General features: G+C 51.9%; 8 protein-coding genes across 8 annotated transcripts; 3 read left to right on the top strand and 5 right to left on the bottom strand.

Annotated features, from left to right (window-relative positions):
- Positions 1-593: 593 nt before the first annotated feature.
- Positions 594-2,790, top strand: BDV17DRAFT_147444 (uncharacterized protein). The gene is made up of 3 exons (XM_073754418.1): positions 594-670; positions 912-2,498; positions 2,679-2,790. Exon 2 carries the CDS (start codon positions 1,074-1,076, stop codon positions 2,295-2,297), a length of 1,224 nt encoding a protein of 407 aa, XP_073619952.1. The 5' UTR covers positions 594-670; positions 912-1,073; the 3' UTR covers positions 2,298-2,498; positions 2,679-2,790.
- On the top strand, positions 2,791-4,453 carry BDV17DRAFT_147445 (putative cell wall protein). The gene has a single exon (XM_073754419.1). It carries the CDS (start codon positions 3,103-3,105, stop codon positions 4,120-4,122), a length of 1,020 nt encoding a protein of 339 aa, XP_073619951.1. The 5' UTR covers positions 2,791-3,102; the 3' UTR covers positions 4,123-4,453.
- A 212-nt stretch (positions 4,454-4,665) lies between these two features.
- Positions 4,666-7,974, bottom strand: BDV17DRAFT_147314 (response regulator). Its single transcript, XM_073754414.1, has 3 exons — positions 6,152-7,974; positions 5,473-6,101; positions 4,666-5,423 (listed from the first exon to the last, which is right to left on the bottom strand). The coding sequence occupies exons 1-3, from the start codon at positions 7,803-7,805 to the stop codon at positions 5,070-5,072; spliced, it is 2,637 nt and encodes an 878-aa protein (XP_073619950.1). The 5' UTR covers positions 7,806-7,974; the 3' UTR covers positions 4,666-5,069.
- Positions 7,975-8,809: 835 nt separating this feature from the next.
- sho1 (osmosensor SHO1) lies at positions 8,810-10,287 on the bottom strand. The gene is made up of 3 exons (XM_073754415.1): positions 9,980-10,287; positions 9,604-9,924; positions 8,810-9,554 (listed from the first exon to the last, which is right to left on the bottom strand). The coding sequence occupies exons 1-3, from the start codon at positions 10,046-10,048 to the stop codon at positions 9,036-9,038; spliced, it is 909 nt and encodes a 302-aa protein (XP_073619949.1). The 5' UTR covers positions 10,049-10,287; the 3' UTR covers positions 8,810-9,035.
- Positions 10,288-12,328: 2,041 nt separating this feature from the next.
- BDV17DRAFT_147306 (mitochondrial 37S ribosomal protein mS45) lies at positions 12,329-13,908 on the bottom strand. The gene is made up of 2 exons (XM_073754413.1): positions 13,288-13,908; positions 12,329-13,086 (listed from the first exon to the last, which is right to left on the bottom strand). The coding sequence occupies exons 1-2, from the start codon at positions 13,774-13,776 to the stop codon at positions 12,394-12,396; spliced, it is 1,182 nt and encodes a 393-aa protein (XP_073619948.1). The 5' UTR covers positions 13,777-13,908; the 3' UTR covers positions 12,329-12,393.
- A 1,127-nt stretch (positions 13,909-15,035) lies between these two features.
- BDV17DRAFT_147297 (RNA-binding protein) lies at positions 15,036-17,255 on the bottom strand. Its single transcript, XM_073754412.1, has one exon. The coding sequence runs from the start codon at positions 17,029-17,031 to the stop codon at positions 15,151-15,153; it is 1,881 nt and encodes a 626-aa protein (XP_073619947.1). The 5' UTR covers positions 17,032-17,255; the 3' UTR covers positions 15,036-15,150.
- A 1,494-nt stretch (positions 17,256-18,749) lies between these two features.
- On the top strand, positions 18,750-19,884 carry BDV17DRAFT_147286 (uncharacterized protein). The gene has a single exon (XM_073754411.1). It carries the CDS (start codon positions 18,923-18,925, stop codon positions 19,493-19,495), a length of 573 nt encoding a protein of 190 aa, XP_073619946.1. The 5' UTR covers positions 18,750-18,922; the 3' UTR covers positions 19,496-19,884.
- BDV17DRAFT_147264 (mitochondrial 37S ribosomal protein bS16m) lies at positions 19,725-20,710 on the bottom strand. Its single transcript, XM_073754410.1, has 3 exons — positions 20,518-20,710; positions 20,170-20,365; positions 19,725-20,097 (listed from the first exon to the last, which is right to left on the bottom strand). Exons 1-3 carry the CDS (start codon positions 20,592-20,594, stop codon positions 19,954-19,956), a joined length of 417 nt encoding a protein of 138 aa, XP_073619945.1. The 5' UTR covers positions 20,595-20,710; the 3' UTR covers positions 19,725-19,953.
- Positions 20,711-21,020: the final 310 nt, after the last annotated feature.

Here is a 21,020-nt window from a genome sequence, read left to right as displayed (position 1 = left end):
GCTCCGGGAGCTCCTCTGGACTGGTTCTTGTGGTTTTCGTCTGTGAGCATTATTTACTCAGGTTTGGGGTTGAGGAGTCACTAGTGACTAGTATGTGGGGGTTGTTGCAGCGGAGATCATTACGCGGTGGCATGACAAGATGATGATATAGGCAGCACTTTCGAACGGTGTATAGATATATTGTTGCGTAGCATTATATGGGAGGTTATTTGGGTATACCAAGTCTTTTGAGAGTTATCGCCGCTAGATGTACGTATAGTTCTGTAGACAACATCACAGAGAGTCAGGTCGGAATGCAAACCCAGATAGCCAAGGGAGATAAGTTCCTCGAAGATCTCTAGTGCTTGCTGCATGAATTTGGAGGAGTTAATAGCTCACATAACGTCATGACATGCTGCGATCGGCTTGGGACGATGATCCTAGAGGACGCGGAGAGAGATTCCTGGACATGGCAGTCTGTATGACTCTAGGATGACTGAGGTATATAACGCAATGCCCCTCCCCCTCAATCTGGTTCTCTGCTGCTCGTTACTTCGTCGGGAACTCCAACCTCGGCTTCCCAAGCCTCTCAGTACAATCCTCGCTCATAGTACGCCATACCTATCACCTATCCATCATCGGATTTCGGATCGATCACCCAGACAAGACTCGGGTAGCGAGGTATCTGCAGGTGAGTTTTGATCTCATGTTTGACCAGTTGGGAACGATATGTCGCTGCAGTTAAGCGCATGGCTGCCCGCCCACTTGTCGGTCAGTGTATGGCCGGTCGCAGAACACTTCACATTCCCACTTTTTCGTCACGCTGGTTCCTGGTGATTGATCCACGGTTCCATCGATGCCTGAGCTGGGGAAAGACTGTCTCCACAGTTACCTGTCGCTGCTGTTCCTAGGACTGACACCCATCTCCGCAGCAGAGCCCTTGGAAATTGAACACCGTCTCTCGCCGCATCCCTTGATGAGGAGCAAACATACCCCCTGGCTTATCTCAGGTCTTCGAGCCTCCTGGACACACTACGATCACAACCTTGGTACCGGCATTTGGCTCGTGAGCGGTTTCTTCCGAGCGTATAGTCATGAAGTCAGCGACCGCCAATAAGATCCCTAACGGCCATGGCAGCCTCTACAAGGAGGTGCGCTTCTCACCTACGAGCACCCCTATCAAGCGCTCGCATTCGGTGGCAAATGAACATCCCACTCTAAACTCCGACCATATACGTTCCCTCGAGATGGCAAAACAGGCCCTTCCCGGAATGGCGCTCGGGTATCTCGAACAATCACGGTCTCTCCTCGATCGGCAGCGGACAAATTTCGACCGCGAGAGGATTCTCTTTGCGGAGGAACGACAGCTGTGGAAGAAGGAGCGGGAGTTGCTGAAGCTGAGGATATCCGAGTTAGAGTCGTTGCTGAAGAGCAGGGGTGTTGCGATCGGTGCAGTACATCCTCTCGGGCCTCACTCAATCTCTCCTTCGCAGGTATGGGAGGGGTCAAGTCCCATGAGTCGGCCCACAAGGGTATTCCCCGACGAGGAGAAAACCGACACATCAGAGCAAGGGGGGAACTCAAACTCCCACTCATCGCTTCCCGCCGCGTCCCTAGACGCTGCGCTATCGCCCAAATCTCACCCATTCGAACCATCAGCAAGTATCTCCGTCCCGATAGAGAAACTCGACAGCACCCTCGATGGCATCACACTCAAATCATCCGCCCTACATCCAGATGTTGTAGCCCGCGTCATGACACCACCGTCGCCGTCTTCCCGAGAACATTCACCTGAATGCCCGTCCCAGGACAAACCAAACATGGACCGCCGCAACAGCGTAAAGCTCAAACTCTCCGACCTAGGTCCACCAGAAACAAACCTTCTTAGAGACGCAGGCCACACGCCCATGGTCATCATAGACCGGGACGTGGACACTGCGCAGGGATCGCCCGGCGAGCCAACGGCCGATCAAGAGGGCGCCCTTACTCCACCCGTTACCCGGGTCCGACAGCCTACAGAGCGCTCGGACTCGTATTTCTCTGGCGTCACTGATCTCCCGGATGACCCTGCCCTGAAGGGGCCCTTATCCCTAGTGAACGATAAGGGTCACGATGAGGACTTTTTGTCCGAAGTTGACATGAAGCTCCTTGGGCAGGCGAGACAGAGCTTAGGACCTCCCAAATGGATGGACCAGAACGAAGAAGACGAGATCGAGGCCGAAAAGCCCTCAGGCCAAGGCCAGGGCGAGGAGTTACCGGAGATCAAGTTCAAGAACACGACGAATTTCGGCACTGCCTTTGGGCGCCCGTCCATCTAACAACAGCGAGCAAGCAAGAGCAGGATTATTTTGATATAGCGCTTCTATTCGTTTCTATACCTGTTTTCACACTCATGAAACTACCACTGGATTGACTGGTTTTACTTCACCTGACTGAATGGATGGACCTCAGACCCCTACCATAAACTATCTCACGACTGATGACCTGACCATGTCCATGTCCCATCACTGGGAACGCTTGTATGTACACGCAAATAAACGATGTCGTTGCTATATTGCTTCTACTCCTTTCTTCCCCCCTGTCTTTATTTCTCCTCTTGCGGTACCTGAACCTATACCTGTTCCTGGCACCAACCCGTGGGTGTTGCCCCCTTACATCTGTCTCAACCGCATTATCTCGCAGCTGACACATGTATACAGAACACCGCCGCCGATTTGACCCAGCCCATCGATCTGGATACAGGCCCTGTCTTCGTCACTATGGGAACACCAGCCACCGTCGAGGGGCTCTTGCCCTTGTATAGCCCTTGGGGCGTCACCAGTACGACGTACACCACGCCACGAACCTATCTGGGTTGCAGATGGATGATGGGATCGAGATATAAAAGGGTCTTCTTTCTTCCAGGACTTGAGACTACCAGCTCATACAATCATTCGCTCTCTCATTATACTCTCTACAATTTACACTCTTTATATTCTGCACTCTTTACAACATAGTCTCTTGCTCATCCGAGTGTCAAGTCATTCATTGATTCATCTATCACTTCTGATATCTATTCACTCACTACATTTCCTATCGTCATCTACCTCTCATCACAACACTATACCAAGTACAACCACCAAAATGCCCACCAGAAACTTACATTTAACAAAAAAAACCCTCCTGACCCTCCTCCTCATCTCAACGCCCATCCTCTCAGCCCCCGTCCCAGCTCCAGTTCCCCAATCCCACTCGCACACAAACACAGCCACCAACGCCGGCGGAAACGGAAATATCGGGATCCCCGACGGTCCAGAGTGGAGCACAGACGACTATTTCACGAATACGTATACCGAGGACTTGAATTCCCCCGGGACACCAGAAGTCTTGGACGAGGACAGTGAGACGGCGTACACGGAGACCGGATCAAATAATCATATTGGGATCCCTGATGGGCCATATTTCGATTGGAGTGATTCGTTCGAGAATACGTATGAGGAGAGCAATAGCTTCTCTGAGCCTGAGCCCGAGGAACCTAAAGAGCTGGAGGGGCAGGATCTAGAAGAGATCCCTGTCATCCCGTCAAATATTCCTACCGCCCCTCCTAAACCAGTCCCTGAGGGGCCTGTCCCTGTCCCTGAGGTCCCCCAAAATGACGAGGAAATCCCAACACCATCCCTCCCCCTCCCGCCACCACCAACATCTAACCCGCCCTCCGTGGATCTGTACACGCCTGTGCCAATTTCTGACTATGTGAATGGCCCGCCTGCTGAGACGGAGATCTATACTGGGACTCAGGTGGGGATTTTGACGCAGGTTCCTCCTACGGCTACACGTACTCCCATTCCTGTTCCTGAGGATGAAGATGAGTCCATTGTTGAGGGCCCGAATGAGAACCTGGACCATGATGATGAGGGTGAGGCGGAGATCGATGCCTGCCCTGTTCCTGATGATGAATCCGAGGTCGAGGGCGAGAGTGAGGCCGGGGCTGAGAACCAGCCTCTCCCCTCTGCTGATGCGCAAGTAAACACTCAGCCCGAGTTCGTGCATGAGCTGCAGGATCTCATCGACAAGGAGAAAGAGGCGCTGGAGGAGGCGTTCGAGCAGGCTGCTCAGCTGGTACCGGAGCAGGGGCAGGAGAAGAGTTGCCCATGTGCTTCTTGAGTGGTTGAGTCTGAGTCTGTGTCTTGAGTTGCTTGGTATGCCTGCTTCTGTCTGGTTTGGTTCTTGATTTACTGTTTGGATGGATGGATGGATGTTTCGTCCAATTTGTTGGGTCTATTCTGTTCTCGGGTCCTGTTCGGGCCCTTGTTTCTCTTCTCTTATTCCCTTCTACCAACCCTCTTGTTCTTTTCTAAGATCGTGTAAAGCTATTCCTGAGGCGGGTTTGGAGTTTATTTGGGGTCTATCAAGGTCCAGTCTACACGGGTTTTCTTACCTTATGTTTTGTAATGGTAGTTATAGATTAGGAGACTATTTTTAGTGGTTTAGGTAGTCAATCATTACCAGGTAATATTATAACTGAGACTGTTCAGGAGTAGTAGTATCTGATCAGCTTCATACACTCTAAGAATCATGATGTAGAGATATAGAAGAATCAGCTAGGGCCAGCCCGTGGATGGTTCGAAACCATCGCCTACCGTAGGTAGCGAAAGATTGCCTCTCATTGAAATTTCGAGCGACGAGTTGTTCCTTCCCTATCGGAGTAGACGGGGGTCGCGCCTTTCTTATTTACCACCGTTGGCACCTTCCTATGTCGGGTTGCCGTGGTCTAGATGGATAATCATGCTAAGATAAGATGGTTGACACTGCGTTGCACTGCGCTGGGGCGCTTATGTTTGAGAGATACCATTACTCGTATTTGCTCTGGAATTATGTTCAATGCTTTGTTATAGAATTGTATGTATTTGAGCTTCATTGACAACCCCCATGTACTGAGTTATCCAACGACTCGATCTTGCAGAAGAAAGCAAAGTCCAGATGCAAATGGCTATGCTGGGTATCTAACAGACAGACGGACAGATGATAATGAACAAAGGACAAATTGAAAGAACAATGATAGGCATGGCATGTACAAGACAAGACGTAGAAGAGAATTATTCGGGCAGGGATCAAACAGCCCCCTCATTCATCGGACTCGGCCGATCCGTATGCAAACTAGCCGGACTATCCGAGCCATCCCCACTATCAGGCGAATCGTCAAGCAGATCACGCCTAAGATGCCGATTCTTCTCGTCTAGCTTCTTTGCAGAAGGTGAGGGAGACGCAATGGGCGAGGTCTTTCTCGAGGCGCTCGCACTGCCGCTACCGCGCGCCGTCGCAGGACTCGAGCGGCCTGAGGCGGAGCCCGAGTCGGAGTGCGAGTCTGCGAAGCCGCGCCACTTGCGCCAGCCTTCGAAGTCGATAAGGGCTTGCATGCAGCCCCATTCGGTGACTTTTTGCTCGAGCCATTCGAAGCGGACGGGCTGAGAAGATATTAGTGCTAGATCTGTACGAGTGCAGTAAGGGAAATACCTTGGTCAAAAAATCATTGCAGCCGGCGGCCAGCGCCTCGTGACGGTCACTTTGCAAACTGCTAGCCGTCAAGGCAACAATGATGACCGGGCTCTTGAAGAGCGATAAATCGTGCAGGGTATCCTCCGCCGTTACAGGGGACTGTACAGTCGTGTTATCTGCACTCGAGCCAGACTTTTTAGGAAAGACACCTATCCCATTCAGCCGTTCAAGCCGGCGGATCTCCTTCGTAGCGTCTAGCCCGTTCATGACGGGCAATTGAATGTCCATCAGCACGAGATGGAACCCTCCTTCGCGCCACTTGGTCACGGCTTCTGCGCCGTTGGCGGCGCACTTCCATCGCACGCTAAGACGTTTCATGAAAGCCTCGAGCAGTTTTTGGTTAATGACGTTGTCCTCGACAATGAGGACGTTGATCGGAGGTACCGTGCCCTCAATGAGGCCGCCAAATGCGGCATTCAACAGCGTGCCTCGGCTGGTTTTCTTCGTTTTTGGGGCGCTGGTGCGTGGGGACGCAACGCGGGCTGGAGGCGTATGTATCTTGGCTTGCGGTGACTCTGGAGGTGGAGCGGGAGCAGGCGCCGGTGGCGTAGGCTGAGGAGGTACTTGACTTTGAGCACTCGTAGGGTCTATGGAGTCAGCATAAGCACATAGAAAGACGAGGAAAGTGGAGGCATACCCTTTGGAGACCCGTTCTCGAGCAAGGTTGGTGAATGGGTGGTATGCCGTGTGGGAGGTGGTCGGCGAAGACGAGGTCGCCCATTCGGAGAAGGCAGTGGCGGTGCGTGACCAGTTGTGAGAATAGAAATAGATGGCGCTGCATGGGTGCTACCAGAGGTGGCCGAATGTGCCTGCTGTGCCGGCGGCGTAGGAACGTTGACATTGGCCGGCATCAGCGGGAAGTAGTCGCCATGCTCACCCGGTTCCGAATGGGTGAGATATACATTATGGCGAGGCGAAGGTTTAGGAGTCCGACGCTGAGGAATCTCAATGAGTAGTGCTTCGGTGACATTCTGGCCACCCGGGTAGTATGAATCTACCACCGACCACAGTGGCTCCTCCGGGCTGAGGATGCGATCGGGAGTAGGCAGTCTTGCTCCTTCTCGGGTGGAAATGCGGATAATGATATCGGGTGCGTCAAAGGTCTTTCCTAGCGAGTTGGCATATTTCCGGACCACCATATCCCTCAGCTCATCGACCAAAGCATCCTCCGACGTGGGAAGCAGCGTCGCCGATCCACCCGGCCGCTTCACCCAGATCTTGCGCAGCCCCATTCCCGAACCCATAGTAGGAACCTGACTGTTACCGAGCCCGTTATTTCCGAGCCCCTGCGTTCCTCCGAGTCCCTGGGGTTCTGAGAACGAGCCGGTGTCCAGCAAAGAGCTTACCAGGTGCTGGTGAGACGCAGGAAGCAGAGACTGTTTGCGGCTACCCAAGTTCGGGCGGTTAAAGGTTGTCGTAGAAAGCGGGAAGGACTGATAAGTGTTGATAGCAGACTTCTCCGTGACAGCAAGTAACGGCGCCGGTGACTCGGCGGGACCAGACGAGTGGCGCTTATGAGAACTGAAGCCAGGAGGTATACTCGAGCGATCAGGCTTCGGCAGAGAAGGTGAAGGAGTCGCGGGTGCGGCGTCGGACTTTCGTGACGGTGGAAGAGGAAAATTGAGCAGCTCGGACGGGAAGCTTTTACGGCTCGATCCGGATCGGGCACGCTCTCGATCGTGGCTTGGCTCGAACCGCCGTCGGGTAGGGGTAAGATTATGATTTAGCTGCTCCGGTAGGGATTGTCCCTTTGATGGCGATGCAGTGGGCGTTGATTCTTGATTGACGGGCTCCTCCGGTCGCTGGGTCGGAGAGGGAGATGTCGGGCGTCGGTATTCCGGAACGACGAAGTATTGCCCCCCTGGGGAACCAGAGGCACTGACTAGCTCGTCCGGGGTATACTGGGACTCGGCGAAGGAAGAGATGGAAGGGCGACTGGCGGAAGAGAGAGGCGGAGGGGGATGAGAGGGAGCAGCGACGTTGGGAGATGAAGTGGAGATAGGCGGCGTGGTGGTTGTGGTTGCGGTCGTGGTTGTGGTGTCAAAGTTTGGCTCTGACTCTGGCTCGGCGGGCTGCTGCTCCTCCGCCCTGTCTTCGCTCAAAGTGTGGTGACTTTTATCCGCTGCCCCCTGGCTTTGCTGGGAGAGCTGGGGATGGATGTCCGTGGAGGCGGAGGTGTTGGTTGTGGTGGTGGTCAAGCGGTTTCTGCTACTCTTGCTTGCTTTGCTTGACGTCGACGATCGCCGCAGCAGCTTTGCTTTCAGCCTGGTGGACCACCGGCGCTCCGACATGGTGACTGACAGCTGACAGCCGTTGTAAACAAAGCAATGGTCGCTCAACAAGGGAATTGTAGGTGCAAGATCGCTTTCTCACATCTCTGAGAGAAGACGCAGTCGCTTGTCATGCTGGCGGCCAGAATAGGTAAAAGCGAAACACCGGCAATGCTGAAAGAAAGAACAGGCGAGGAGAAAGCAGTTCAAGGGGAAAGCCAGAGAACAGAAAAGAGTTAGATTGCTGTTGGCCTACTTTTAGCAGTCCCGTCCCCTGTCAGGCCCATTCTTGAGCACAGTCCATGTCCCTGTTAAGGTTGGCTGTCAGTCGGGAGCCAACTGTCCTGCAGAAAGAAACGGCCTTCGGTGTGACTTCCTCTCTTTCTCAAGACTCTCATCCATCACGATGTTCATCAACTTCAAGTGACCAACCCCTCCTGCCTCGGTTTCCCTCGTCATTCCTCACAGCCAGCCCGTGATTTCAGCATCTTGGCCTCTAATTTCGGATCCCGAATGCCCCATACTATAGTCTATATGACAGTGAAGATCACTAGTACAACTATGACAAATCTAGCTACCCTGAACTCCCTGCATGGCTGGTTACTCACAACATACAATAGTCTGCCCTACGCAACTGTCCTGGCCAATCCAATTCCTCCTTCATAAGTGAGAATTTTCAATTTCCATGGCCCTTTACCCGCAATGCCGTCCAAAATCAGGCGAACTCCGTAGGGTCCACTCATACCATAACAGTGGGAGATAAGATTAGTCCAGACTCGCTCTGATAATTCCCGGTCCATCCGCAGGTCTCAGTCGAGCCTCTAAATCCCATAAGAAAATCAAATAAGTCTGGCATTAACTGAGCAGCAATTGAAATAAACGTCGTCTAATTCAATCTCATACGTTTCAAGCCAAAATCAGAAAAGCCCAGACGAATGGCCGGGCCAAGGTAGGTTAGGTAACAAAAGCGGTAAAGAGAGAAAAGATAAAACCCCATGTCCAGTATAAAATCTTACAGTTCACCAGAATCCAAAATCAAATGTCAAAAAAGGAAGAATCCAAGACAAGACAGACCATCAAGACGTAACATGACTTTAGTAAGTTTGCAATCCGAACTCGCGCCGAGTGATACAACTCGAAGGGTATCAAACACATTTTCTCGCCAACCGGCGAGGACCCAGGACAGACCGACCAGAACAGACCAGAAAAGAAATGCAAGGCAAAGAAAGAAGAGAGAAAACGGCTGATCCATCATAGTAGAATGAGGTAGTTTGACGGTGCGATACCGGTTTCTCCGTTGGCTTTCCTGGCCTGCCACCATCGGCCGCTGACGTCTGATACTTCCAGCTCCTCGCCCTTCTCGAAGCCAATCTCGTTGGCGTCTTCTGGGTTGGCGTCGTACTTGTAGATGGCCTTGGCCTTGTATGGGTACTCTGTCGGTGGAGGGATCTCTCCGATATCTGGGTTGCTAGCGTTGTTAGGCGCGGGAATGTTGGTGAAGCGGGCTTGCGACGGGCTGCGTGTCTCGCCGGGAGCACCGCCGTGGTATCCTGAGACCGGCGATGAGGTCTCGAATCCGTTGAGCTGGGCGGATGTGTACATTTGAGGGGTCGGTCGGCTCGCAGTAGTCTCGGGGCGTGCGCCAAAGGCCGATGACATTGGTCGGTTGTTTCCGTATGAGCCGTGGTGCTCCTTGTTCAGGGCGAAGGAGTCGATAAAGCCGCGGTGTGTCGCTTGAGGGGTTGATCCAAAGTAGAAGATCCACACAATCTATTAAAGTCAGAATAGCTCAATGCTCACTCCATTCATGTTGACTCACGTTAACCATGCACAGAAGGATGAAACCAGCACCTGCGGCTTGGAAGGCAGGAAGATTCTTCGTTTTCTGGCTGCCGCCATCAGAGCTGGTCTGGGTGCTGCCGTTGAACATGGAGTTTGCTGAGATTGAGTTCATCACAAGGTCGGCAGCAAGGTATCCCACGACTGCCACCCCATATGTAAGACCAGTGTCCGTGATGAATACCAAGATTATCCCAATGTTACAGCAAAATGTGTAAGCAACAGCCCACCATTGGAAACTCGGATAATCTGCCTGCACATCTGCGGCGATAGACGCGATAAACGCAATCAACCATCCAAGCTAGGGTCTTGTTAGTTGCAACCCGGTAATAGCATTGTATAGCGTGAAAACATACTATAGCAATAGAGCTAGTCGCCAGAGCGAACGGGTCGCCCAGCAGGTTGCTCATCCGAAACCCCGGCATTCTTTATGTCCGTCCGTACGAGAAGATATAATGTGGTGATAGTAAATCTATTTCAGAATATCGTTCGAGTTGTTCGAGAAACGAGCGGGACGAGGTATATATACGTCGGCCGACGTCAGAGTCGGTGCGCGTAATGCTTATGCGTCCGTTTGACTGGTTCAAAAGTCGTCGCAACTCGACGAGGGCGTTCGGTGACCGATCAAATTTGTAACCCACTTTCCGGATTCTCGAGTATGGAAGCGCGATAGAAAAGCAAGTCGAGGAACTATTCCAGCAACTAGCGAAGGTAAGCAATCGCATTCATGAAACAAGAGTGGGATAACGTTGAGAGGACGAGACACGAGCGCCAACGAGAACCGATATAACAATCAACAAAAAACACAAATGCCGAGCAAAGCGCGATGTACACCGTACCTATCCGTGAACAAAAGCCTTAAATAGTCAAAGGTCGAAAGTGGAAAGTCGAGATTGGCGGTTGAATGTCGGATTGGGTCAAGTTTCGAAGAAAGTCAAACAACGCGATAATAAAAAGGCTAAGTCAAGGCGAAACGCAGATAGACCGTGTTCTCGTTCTTGACAAGTTCGACAAGAACGAGATCGTCAGAGGCGTGACGGAATTCAAAGACTGTTTTGGACCCCTTGCAGCCGCGGGCGATGATCGAAGGAGGGAATAGGTAGAATGGATAGGTGGACAAGAGCAGCGCCAGGCCGGCCGAAGAGACGAAGATGGGTGAAACGTCGAGGAAGAATGGAATAGAGAGCGAAAGAGAGGGGATAACGAGCGAAAGTCGACGGAGACGAGGGTCCGACTGATGGAGTGGGTGGAATTGTAGAAGAGAGGAGAATGAAGAAGTGGGAGGGAGGAGGAAGAAAGGAGAGAACGAGCGGGTTGCAGTTGAGGGCACCGTTGGAGGCCGCCCGCGCAGTCGGGGTTGGTTGTACGCCGCGGGAAGAAAAGGAGAGACAAGTTGGGAGAAATGAAGAGGAATAATGATAGAACAGCAGAAAAGCAGAAGAGTCAGATCATGGTCCTTTTGTCATATTTTATTATTTTCATTTCTTACAACGTGGTTCTGGTTCCACTCATTTCCCACGGGCTCTGACTTTGTTCCTGGCTGCAAGACCAGTAGTACTGTGGGCCTGCAATCCTCTTCATTTAGTGGGCGGCCCCGACTCTACGCGCAATCTCGACACTTGCCCACTGCCCATTGTCCACTGCCCGGTCCAGGCCATCGCCCTCCATGAACTGAGGCTGACGAGTGGCTTGCTCACTGGGACAGAAGGCAACGATCTCCTCGACCCGGCCGGATCACCACAGCATTGATACATCATACCAGTCGCATCCACACTCAACACTCAGACTCTCAGAGTCCATTTCCAAGTGCCAATCGCAGCTGCAGCTGTATGATACGCAGTATCGCACCATTGCGCGTCGGTCACTGCATTTCGCTCTTGCCCGTAGACTCCCGTCCAGTAACCCGACATCGCCCTGCGCGACCTCGCCTCGGGCTGGCAGCAAGGGCAAACATGCAGATGTTCGAGTTGAAGGTTTCAGTCCAGGGGTCAAACTCAGCGTCTCCTGCGCTTCATGATACACTGTTGCCCCTGGCGTTGATCGAGTTTCATATATCCCGGCGCTTAACGCTCAGAATAGTCGGCATCTAGCCCCCCGGGCAGACCACGTAGTTCGTCGCACGAACCTAGCGCCTTGTCAATGTCAAACTTGTCTCCGGGGTTGTGGGAGTCGTTGCCCGTTGGGTTGATCATCGTTTTGGCTGACTGTTCGTCGAACCGTTGTTTGGGGTTCGTCTTTGGCCGGCTATATTTAGCTTTCTTACCTCTGGTGTTGTTGGTGATCTTCTGCAAGGCGAACGAATAATTTGTTTCAACGGTAAACAACGGCCATCACTCATCAAGACTCGGCAGTTCCTTTACGATGTACAAAGTACATGGACCTTCTCGTTTTCTCGTCTTTACTGTTGGCCATTTACTGGATTGTCTAGACACATTCAAGGCGGATGGTAATTTCTGATATAGTACTTGAAGTGAAGTAGATCGGACGAACACTCTTCACTTGAGACAAGACAGCAGGCAGTTGTTGAACGACAGCGGGGCTATCGTCCTTACGGGACTCACTGCCGCACCTGCCTTGTACGATTCAGCATATACAGATTTCGTGGGTTGCTCCTTCCATTTGTGCCATGGGCGGTGATAAATGTATAGTGAACGCCTGTCGGCTGGATCAATTAGGATATGTTTAGTCCTAAATATTTGTACAGAGTTATAGGAAAAATACATGGCCATAATAGTACATCAAATCGCACACAGAATCGAAATTCCACCGCTTAGACCTCCACACGGGTGGGAATTTTGACCTGTCCCTTCTTGCGGTCCTCGCTGGGCACACCGTATCTCCGGCCGGGAGCCCGAGCGTTACGACCATCGGCGCCGGTAGTCTCCTTGCTGACAACGACGTCCTTGATACGGAACTCGAAGCGGGAGGTCTCAGGCTTGACGCGCTGGATATTGCGCTCGCGGTATTCCTCCGCGGCAAGCTTGCGCTCCTGCTCGACAGCTTCTTCCTTTGCAAGGCGCTTCTCGTGAGCCTTGAACGTCTCCCTGCCCTCATTCGGTCTCTCTAAGCGGTCGCGCTCGTATGAGATGAGGTGCGGGTGCGGGATACGGACGTCGGCCGGCTGCAAGACGGCTTGTTCTTTGGCGCCCTTGCCGACGGTTTCGATTCGGGACGGTCTCTGTGTGACGCGGCTAATGGCCTCGTAGGGATCGGCGGACTCCTCTGCAGCGTACTTATGCAGACGGGCTGGGGCAGCGGAGAATACACGACCAGCATCAACACGGGTGAACTGGCGTGACTCAGAGACAGGGTAGAAGATTTGGGGATCGGTTAGGCGGTGTGCGGGGAGGTCGTTAATTGACTCGTGAGGATGTTCCCGTTGAAGACGTGGGTCATCATACAAGGGAGTTGTTCGCACCATTTCGTGGATTGTACGGGCATACGGAAGCGCCAATGGTTTTCCCTATTCCAAACATGGTCAGCATGCATAAAGAACATATTTGGAGTTCAACAAAGGCATTGTTGTTTAAGTGCAATCAGATATTTAGGCTTTGTACTCATCCAGAAGCCTGGTATCGTAAAGACTAATCGATTTTTCCATGTTGTCTCATCATTGCAAGGTGCATTGGGTGGTGAAAATGAGAGGGGAAGAATGTAGCCATACCTGCTGTCGCATCCGTTGCTCTATCTCGACTAACCGACACACAGCAGCAACTCTCCTCATGTCAACTCCCATCTCAGCACTGACTGCTCGGATGCTCTTCTTGCCGACCATGACTCGCTTGTGTATCTCATTCCGCAACTCCTCGCTCAGGATGGGCTCACTGACGAAAGCAGCGTTTAATGGGAAAGGCCGATTTGTTGGCTTGTGGTTTGGATCTGATTTCTGTACTACCGCATCGGTCAAGTAGTAGCTTGACCCTGGGGTGTGGTTCTTGAAGGCAGTGCCTTCAGTGTTCAGCCATGCGAACATTGCGGCCCGCCGTTGTGTCTGTGTGCGTTGTGTCGAGGAAAATGGACGCTGCGGCAAGGAAGGATGAGTTTGATTTAAGTGAGTTGTGCATGGTGATAGGAGGGTGGAGGGTGAAGAGGAAGAGGAAAGGTATGGGAGAAGGGAGTTGGAGACACGCTGCGATTGTATTCGTGGCGGCATTCTGATCGGAGGTTACGTCGTCTGGCGACAAATACAGGAGCAAAATGAGGAAGAAGGACGTATAGATAGGGACCTATGCCCCGGGGTATATGCAAGAAGCGCAATTGGTGATGTGGTGAGGTTGATTTGGAGGATGTTTGGTGCAGGGGCCGAAGCCCAAGGAAGAAACTTTTTCGGATCTCTCACGTGACACTGCGATCAACCGTCTACAAGAGGGAACAACTACAAGTCAACAGCTCATATCAAGCAAAATGAATTCAGTAGGTCTCCTCTCATATCGAACGGAAACAAGAAAACAAGTCTCCGCCTTTCCAGACTCTTAATTTATTCCATTTGCAAAAACAAAACCCGACATTAAAAGCATCAATGCGTCAGTGCAGACGAACGTAAACAAAGGCTCAAGAAGTGCAAATAATGTCCGACATATCTTGCCTCGAAGATGATTCCCAATTTGACGTTTCCGTGTATACTGTCGGCGCCCCTCTTTAGTATAATGACAATTGCCTCGGTGCAAGAATTATAACGTATCAACCGCAAAAGATAAGAAATGCTGAAACCCGCGTGTTATGCTAGCGAGACCCTTCTTTCATCCTTCTTTGACCACAAAATCATTTTCATCTTGGACACATTCGTCACTCTGTCAAGGAGTATAAAGTGCGACAATGATTAAGCAAAAGCAAGTTTAAAGATAAAGTAAAGCATGAAGTGATATTGTGAGAAATATAGCAAAGAGAGCATCCGACCAGGCTACCTCGGCAGGCAGCATTAGATAAAGCGCGCTAGTGTAAGTAAGAAAGGGATAGGGGTGATTGGTAATGCAACATGGATGAATATAATTAAACAGAAATCTTAGAAGACAAGTGTCGTGAAGGTAAGCTCAAGAATAGTAAAAATGGAAACCAGACGCGAAGCAAAGGGTATGGCTAAAACACAGCAAAACCAACATGATTAACCCATATGAAATCGTTTGCAGCCTTAAGAGGTATCAAATGACATCAAAACGCAGCAACGGACTACCTAGTAAGATGCAACAATCCCTAAACAAGCAAGCTGAAAACGGCGCCCACAATTCCATGCTATCGAGGGGGGATGACAAGAAAAAAGTGCGAGAATCGAACAGAGAAAAACGACGGGAAAAAAAATAAAGGGGCAAGAAATAAAAAGTGTAAAGTTAGAAGCCACGATTACAAAGCCAACATAACCATAGAAAGCGAGCCGAAGAAATTTCAGTCCCGATATCCTTACTCCTGGGAGGCAGGATACCCTCCAAATGCTGTCTAGCCGGTGAAAACAAACAAAGTCCCTGATGCGCCGGATGAACGAGTATTCATTAAACCATGTCGGACGTTGATCCCGTACAAATTGTCGTGTCGTTTATCGTCCCATCATGTAGTCGGGATAATTCGGGGTAGCATTGCCGGAGCGCTGTCCTAGGCTGGCACCGTTTGCTCCGCTGTTGTGAAGAGGCTGCGGTGGCATCATGGGTGGGTTCATGGGATTGGCTCTGATCCCTAAGCCTGCATTTGGATTGAGTGCGCCATTCATTGGATTCATCCCGTTCATAGACATGTGCACGTGCGAGTAACCGGAAGGATGAGCAATGCTGTTGTTCCTGAGTCCCATAGGAGGCATCAAGCCAGGCGGTGTGGACAGACCAGGGGGTGGTCCGCTCACAGTAGAAAACATTGGGTTCGACATCCCATTGAGGCCAGCACCACCTTGAATTGCACCGGGCGATGCGAGGGAGTTTGACGCACTAATGGACCCTTGTTGTCCCGAGCGGACACCAAGCGGGTTCTTGGAGAAGCTCAGACGAATGCCGGTTTTCATACTGTTCGAGAGCTTGTAGCCATACAGTTCGTTGAGAGCCTTTCCTGCTGTGCGCACATCCTCAAATTCAACGAAGCACATGGGCCCGTTCTGCTTGTTGCGAAAACAGAGGCGTTTGTAGCCACGCTGTTTCGAGAAGAGTGCTTTCAGCTCCTCCTCCTGAGTGTCCGGTGGGAGATTTCCCACGTACAGAGTATTGCATGGAGGGTTCATGTCGTTCGGATTGGCGGCTGGGAAGCTGTGCCGAGCGGTATGTTGGCTGCCATAAGGAAACGCAGGGTTACCCACAGCGCCATTCATAGGCTGGGGATAGGCCGAGGACGGCGTTGGAACACCCATGTGGGCTGACCCGCCAGGAGTGTAGTTTTGCATAGGCGGCGATGTCATGTTTGTAGTCAATGAGAGGTTGGCAAAGTGGCTTGTAGGAATATGAGGGTTTGTGGACCGACGCGGTGCCGAGACCGATCCAGAATGACCATTTTCGGCATAACCGACAGGATCCTTGAGCAACTCCCCCGTGTCCTCATCGTCATCTTCACCAATCATTGACTTGCCACTTATGCGCGGAAATTCAGGAACGCCATTGCCAATCGGCGATTGGGGAGAGAAGAAGTTATGAAGACGAGAGTTTGGTTCGGACGACGGCGGCAGAGATTCGTTGGCGAACGAGTTTGCCGAAGATAATCTCTCCAAGTTCTGAAAAGTGCCGTTGAAACGCGACTGCCGCGTCGATGGTCCGTTGCTCAGCAGGCCACGGCTTGCGGAATGATCGATTGTATTGCGCCGGGGTATATTAGGTGGCGCTGGGCTGTTATGAATTCTCACCACCATAGAAGCATCATTGTTCGAGTTCGGCTTCCCATCAAGCAGCGCTTGCGCCTCTTCCGCCGCAGCCATGGTGCCGAAACGCGCGATCGCACTTTGGAACTTGCTGTCCTCGGAATGTACGAAATCGGCATCTATCAACTGGTTGGAGAACAGAAGCATGCTGCGCAAGGCCTCGCGACTCATACTCTGGGGAAGGTTTCGCATTAGGATCTCGCCACCACCCGCCGCATCGGTTTGTCGAATGAAGCCGTTGAGTTTCTGCGCTGACCGATCCACGTCGTTCAGGCGCATAGCGGCGGACGAAACGGTATCGAACGAGGTGGTGTTCGAGGGCATATTATCGAAGGAAGAAGAGGGGCTGAGCGGCGAGAAGGAATAAGAAGAGAAATCGGGGCCTAGAGAAGCCGCTGCCTGTGACGCGGAGGGGTGGTAGACGTCGGTCGACATCGCATTCTCGGCCGTCGAGGGCGGCGCCTGCAAAGAGGATAGCGATTGATGAGGAGGCGACGCGCCCGACGATGAAGTGGAGGGCGTACGCTGGGTGGTACTATAAGACCGTGGGCTGGTGCGGGAGGACTGGTTGGAAGTGCTCGTCATGCCTCGAGGACAGAAGAAGACAGAAGCCGTATCGCTTGATGAGCCTCCGGGCGGGCGAGGTTGCAGCACGAGTAGTAGTGGTGGTAGCTGAGATTAAGTGCTCCGCAAGGTAAGGGGCGCGGACGCGGACGGGGGCGAACAAGTCGACAGGTGGATGCAAGTCCAGCTGAAAGCAATAACAATAGATATCTGATGTTCGAGGGCGAAACAAGAGAGGTACTCGAACTTGCGGGATGTCTCACAATGAAGATTTCCAGGGGTTGCTGATGCGATAGGACGGATGGGGCCCAGACAATGAAGCAGAAAATCGAAGACTAATGCGACGGACCGAGGATGCGAGTAAGACACGGTTCCAGATGAATAGTAAATTCGATCGCCAGTTGAGATAAGAAATATATTATTGAGAAACCAAAAGAGAGAAGCAGATGAAGATAGAACTTGTCGAAGGACTAGAAAGGAAAAAATGGCGACTGGGAAAGAAGAGAGAGCAAGAGCAAAAGGACGAGGGAGCGAGCAGGGGGGGAGGAGCGAAGAGGGAGAGCGAGACGGACGAGACTGGCGGACTGGAGGACTGGAGGTGGATGCCGGGCCAGAGACCAGAGACTCTGCGAGTTTAGCGCAGAATGGATCAATGACAGCGAAGCCGGAAAGAGAGAGCGCGTTCGGGGGGTTGATAGAGTTGGGGGAGAAAGGAGGAGGGGGTGGTGACTCTGGACTTTTAGTGGGCAGCACATAGTTGATCTAAACCATGGACGAGCTGGGCAATGCAGTGGTGCTGAATAAAAGAGAACAAAACTAACAGACAAGTCCGGAACGGTCCTTTTGGCGGACTTTTGGACTTTTGGAGGGAGAATGAGTCCATCCACGGATCGCATCTTACCAGTTACCGCCGTTGTCACGTTACGTTACTAGTTACCAGTAACCAGCCTGCCGTTTCTCGGGTCGCCCGCGCATTGTCGCAAGAGAGCGCGTCCCCAATCGAGATGAGATGACACGACGCGCCATCGAACCCGCGCCAGATTAGCTCTCCTCCAGCAGTACTCTCGCAAGGCACAATAATAATGACGACTGTCTTTGACACCTGGTGAACCCACACTACATTCGAGTAATAAAACTCAGATATCCCCGAAATAATCTGCTTTTTGTCGCGTGGGTAGCTTTCTTGGGGGAACTTGCCGAGCGCAGCGATGCCGCGTCCGGATGCAAACGTGGTGCGTGCGCCCAAGCCGGTGGGGGGTGTACGGGTGCTCCCTCTCTATCGCGTACTGTACTCTGACTCGTGTGGTTGAGTAAACTGTTAATTACAGAGTACAGATCGGCTCAACGCCGTCTTGCGGGTGTTGTGATTCCTCTGTCTTCCCGCATGTATGTCATCTTGCCGCCAGCGGCGCGATGACATCGGGCGCACTTTCCTAGAGGCTGAAGCTTCGTCCAGGGTCGCCCAAGGCCAACCGTCGACAAATCAATACGAGCCGTAACCAGGCGTAATTCCTGATCTTGATCGTCTTCCGAGCCCAGCATCCTTGTCTTGCAGAAAGTATGCATTCGCAAAAGCCAAAACACGTCACTACTTCAGCCGCGACGATCCACCTGATGGGAGGGAGGTGCCTTTGTACCACAACAACAGCTGCGCTACCACAAATCCCCGATCCGTGGCTGCGGACTGCGGAGAGTTTCGAGCATCAATTTTCCTTGCCAGTCGGATCGGTGGTTCCGTCTGAATGCCGACAGTATTTCCAATAGGCCAGGATTTCAGGAACTGGTTAGGTTGACGTGGACGTTTTGAGGAAGTATTGCCATGTGATCAGAGCGACACCATCCCAACGGGCCTGGAAAAGGACAAGCAATCAGAAGGATGGGAGGAGCTTCCGCCCGTTGTTGGTAGTGCGGGATGAATCAAGCCCCCACGATAAGCACATCACTGACCAAAGGACGTGCGTCCGTCGTCAGGTATACCGATACCGAGCCGGGATGCTCTTCCCACGTCTCATGCGAGCCAACCAGATGGTTTCTGAAAATGCAGCAGGCAGCTTCGATGGCAGCTGCATCGACGATTAGGCAGTCGAGACTCGAAAGCAAGCCATGTCCGACGTCTCTGGCTGGACCCAACATGGGACAGGCCTGCACCAGCTGCCACCTGCATGAGGTTGTTATTCAACCTTCTCAAATGCCGATCGTCCAGCTGGAACTCTTTATGGCCACCAATCACCTTCTGCCATGGGCTCTTTCAACCGTCGCAAGGATTCTGGGATCTCGGATGTGCAACTGTATTGGCTCATCGATCTTATTGACGGAGGGACAAGGTGAGGGGAGGGACGATTTAGCCCGCCGTCCACACTCCAGTTCGAGGCTCAACAGGCATGGATCATCGCAGGTAAGCAAACATTCTGATGCGTCTCAGGTTTTCGAATCGCGATGCATCATACCTATATTCCGGCCAATATACGCTTCAAGACGCTGCTGACTCGTATGATGGCGATATCCTTCCCATCTGCCGAATCGACTCATATATCAGCACTTGATAAATGTCATCTTTGAATCTTGTTGACTAACGATCGGGCTTGGACGTCCGAGGCATTAATGTCAAGTGCCCCATACACCGAGTATATGCGAGGTCGAGCCGCTCGTATAACCAATTACGACACTTCAGTCTCTTCAAAAAGAAATGATTCAATGTCACAAAAAAGTCAGCTTATCATGATATCCTAATATACAGACAACAATGTACAGTTTTGGATCCCCATATGCCAAAATGATCCAATCTCGTAACGCCAAAGAAATGCCGAGTCTCCCACGAGTGCTAGACAATCATCTCGGGCAACGAGATCGAGTCCTAAAGTTCGATGACTGATCGGACCGTCTCTGCTGACCTGGTGATACCACGCACTCAAGCGAACAAATAGTACAGGGTATAATTGCGTTTTACTGCTGAGGCTCCTGCTTCGGTCGCTCCTGGTTTGGCTGCTCCTTTTCGAGTAGCTCCTGGTTGAGTTGCTCCAGGATCAACCCCTCCTGCTTCGGTTCCTCCTGTCCCAATGGATCCCTCCTAAATTGGCCTATGCCAGCCTACAAGCGGGTCAATTATCCATCTATGCAAATGCCGAAAGCTTTCTTCCAAACCCCATGGACAAAACCTACCAGGTTCAATAACCGCCAGACAGCACCGCTCGGTTGCGCGCCAACTCCGAGCCAGTACTTTGCTCTGGACCGATCAAGAGAGATTTCCTTGTAAGCCCTTGCGTTCCGTGCTTCCTCGTCGGACAGGTTCGTAGGTCGTTGTGGGAGAGGGTTCAGCGTGCCAATAACTTCTAGGGGCTTCGAGTTGCGAGCTGATCTATTTACCAAGCAGAGCACAGATTAGCTCAAAACTCTTCACCACATAAAACATCCATCGCGAGACAATTGAAGCCCGGCGCGGCAACAGGTATGGGGAAGACAGAGAACCGTCCGTCTGTCTGTCTCATCCATCGGAAAGGCAAGCCATACCGTGCTTGAGCAACAACAATGTTATAGAAAGGCTGATGCTTATTCCCGAACCGGGCAAGGCGAATGCGGACGACCATGTTGGCGGGTGTCTGTGTTAAGGTGACAATGTGGACATTCGATGCGCCGGGACATGGAGCTGTTGCGGCGTCGCCAAAATCTCCGGCGACGATTCTCCTCGGGGATTTGTTGTTCCGCGGATCCGGATGGGGGCTTATGTGGTTGATGACATAATCAGACCTGCTTCCATCGCTCTCCAGGACGAGACGCTTTGGCAACTTATAAACATCCAATGTTGTTTAGCTAGTGGAAATGAACGTGTGGCTTTTGCGGATATGTCTCTGCCTCTTATCTCATAGCACCGATATAGCTTACTCAACGCACATTGCCATTGCAACTAGCAGCGCCAATGTAGGAGCACGTTTGTAGAACATTAGGGTTTCATAGAGTTGACCATGAAGGTATATCCTAGAACGTGTCTCTCATAGGTATGAGCTGGAAAAGTT

The sequence above is a fragment of the Aspergillus undulatus genome, assembly GCF_047715775.1.
Source record: "Aspergillus undulatus strain CBS 261.88 unplaced genomic scaffold BDV17scaffold_4, whole genome shotgun sequence".
Taxonomy (NCBI): Eukaryota; Fungi; Ascomycota; class Eurotiomycetes; order Eurotiales; family Aspergillaceae; genus Aspergillus; species Aspergillus undulatus.
Note: the sequence above shows the minus strand (reverse complement) of the source record. Positions and strands in the feature narration are given on the sequence as shown.

Bases quoted from the DNA above. Each gene is read 5' to 3' on its own strand.
- BDV17DRAFT_147444 (XM_073754418.1), top strand. From the start codon at position 1,074: ATGAAGTCAGCGACCGCCAATAAGATCCCTAACGGCCATGGCAGCCTC.
- BDV17DRAFT_147445 (XM_073754419.1), top strand. From the start codon at position 3,103: ATGCCCACCAGAAACTTACATTTAACAAAAAAAACCCTCCTGACCCTC.
- BDV17DRAFT_147314 (XM_073754414.1), bottom strand. From the start codon at position 7,805: ATGTCGGAGCGCCGGTGGTCCACCAGGCTGAAAGCAAAGCTGCTGCGG. The intron at 6,102-6,151 runs GTATGCCTCCAC...CTGACTCCATAG, and splicing joins CGAGAACGGGTCTCCAAAGG to ACCCTACGAGTGCTCAAAGT. The intron at 5,424-5,472 runs GTATTTCCCTTA...ATATCTTCTCAG, and splicing joins GCAATGATTTTTTGACCAAG to CCCGTCCGCTTCGAATGGCT.
- sho1 (XM_073754415.1), bottom strand. From the start codon at position 10,048: ATGCCGGGGTTTCGGATGAGCAACCTGCTGGGCGACCCGTTCGCTCTG. The intron at 9,925-9,979 runs GTATGTTTTCAC...ACAAGACCCTAG, and splicing joins CGACTAGCTCTATTGCTATA to CTTGGATGGTTGATTGCGTT. The intron at 9,555-9,603 runs GTGAGTCAACAT...TGACTTTAATAG, and splicing joins TCCTTCTGTGCATGGTTAAC to ATTGTGTGGATCTTCTACTT.
- BDV17DRAFT_147306 (XM_073754413.1), bottom strand. From the start codon at position 13,776: ATGCCGCCACGAATACAATCGCAGCGTGTCTCCAACTCCCTTCTCCCA. The intron at 13,087-13,287 runs GTATGGCTACAT...TGTTTGGAATAG, and splicing joins AGCAACGGATGCGACAGCAG to GGAAAACCATTGGCGCTTCC.
- BDV17DRAFT_147297 (XM_073754412.1), bottom strand. From the start codon at position 17,031: ATGACGAGCACTTCCAACCAGTCCTCCCGCACCAGCCCACGGTCTTAT.
- BDV17DRAFT_147286 (XM_073754411.1), top strand. From the start codon at position 18,923: ATGAATCAAGCCCCCACGATAAGCACATCACTGACCAAAGGACGTGCG.
- BDV17DRAFT_147264 (XM_073754410.1), bottom strand. From the start codon at position 20,594: ATGGTCGTCCGCATTCGCCTTGCCCGGTTCGGGAATAAGCATCAGCCT. The intron at 20,366-20,517 runs GTATGGCTTGCC...CTTGGTAAATAG, and splicing joins ATTGTTGTTGCTCAAGCACG to ATCAGCTCGCAACTCGAAGC. The intron at 20,098-20,169 runs GTAGGTTTTGTC...ACCCGCTTGTAG, and splicing joins TCTGGCGGTTATTGAACCTG to GCTGGCATAGGCCAATTTAG.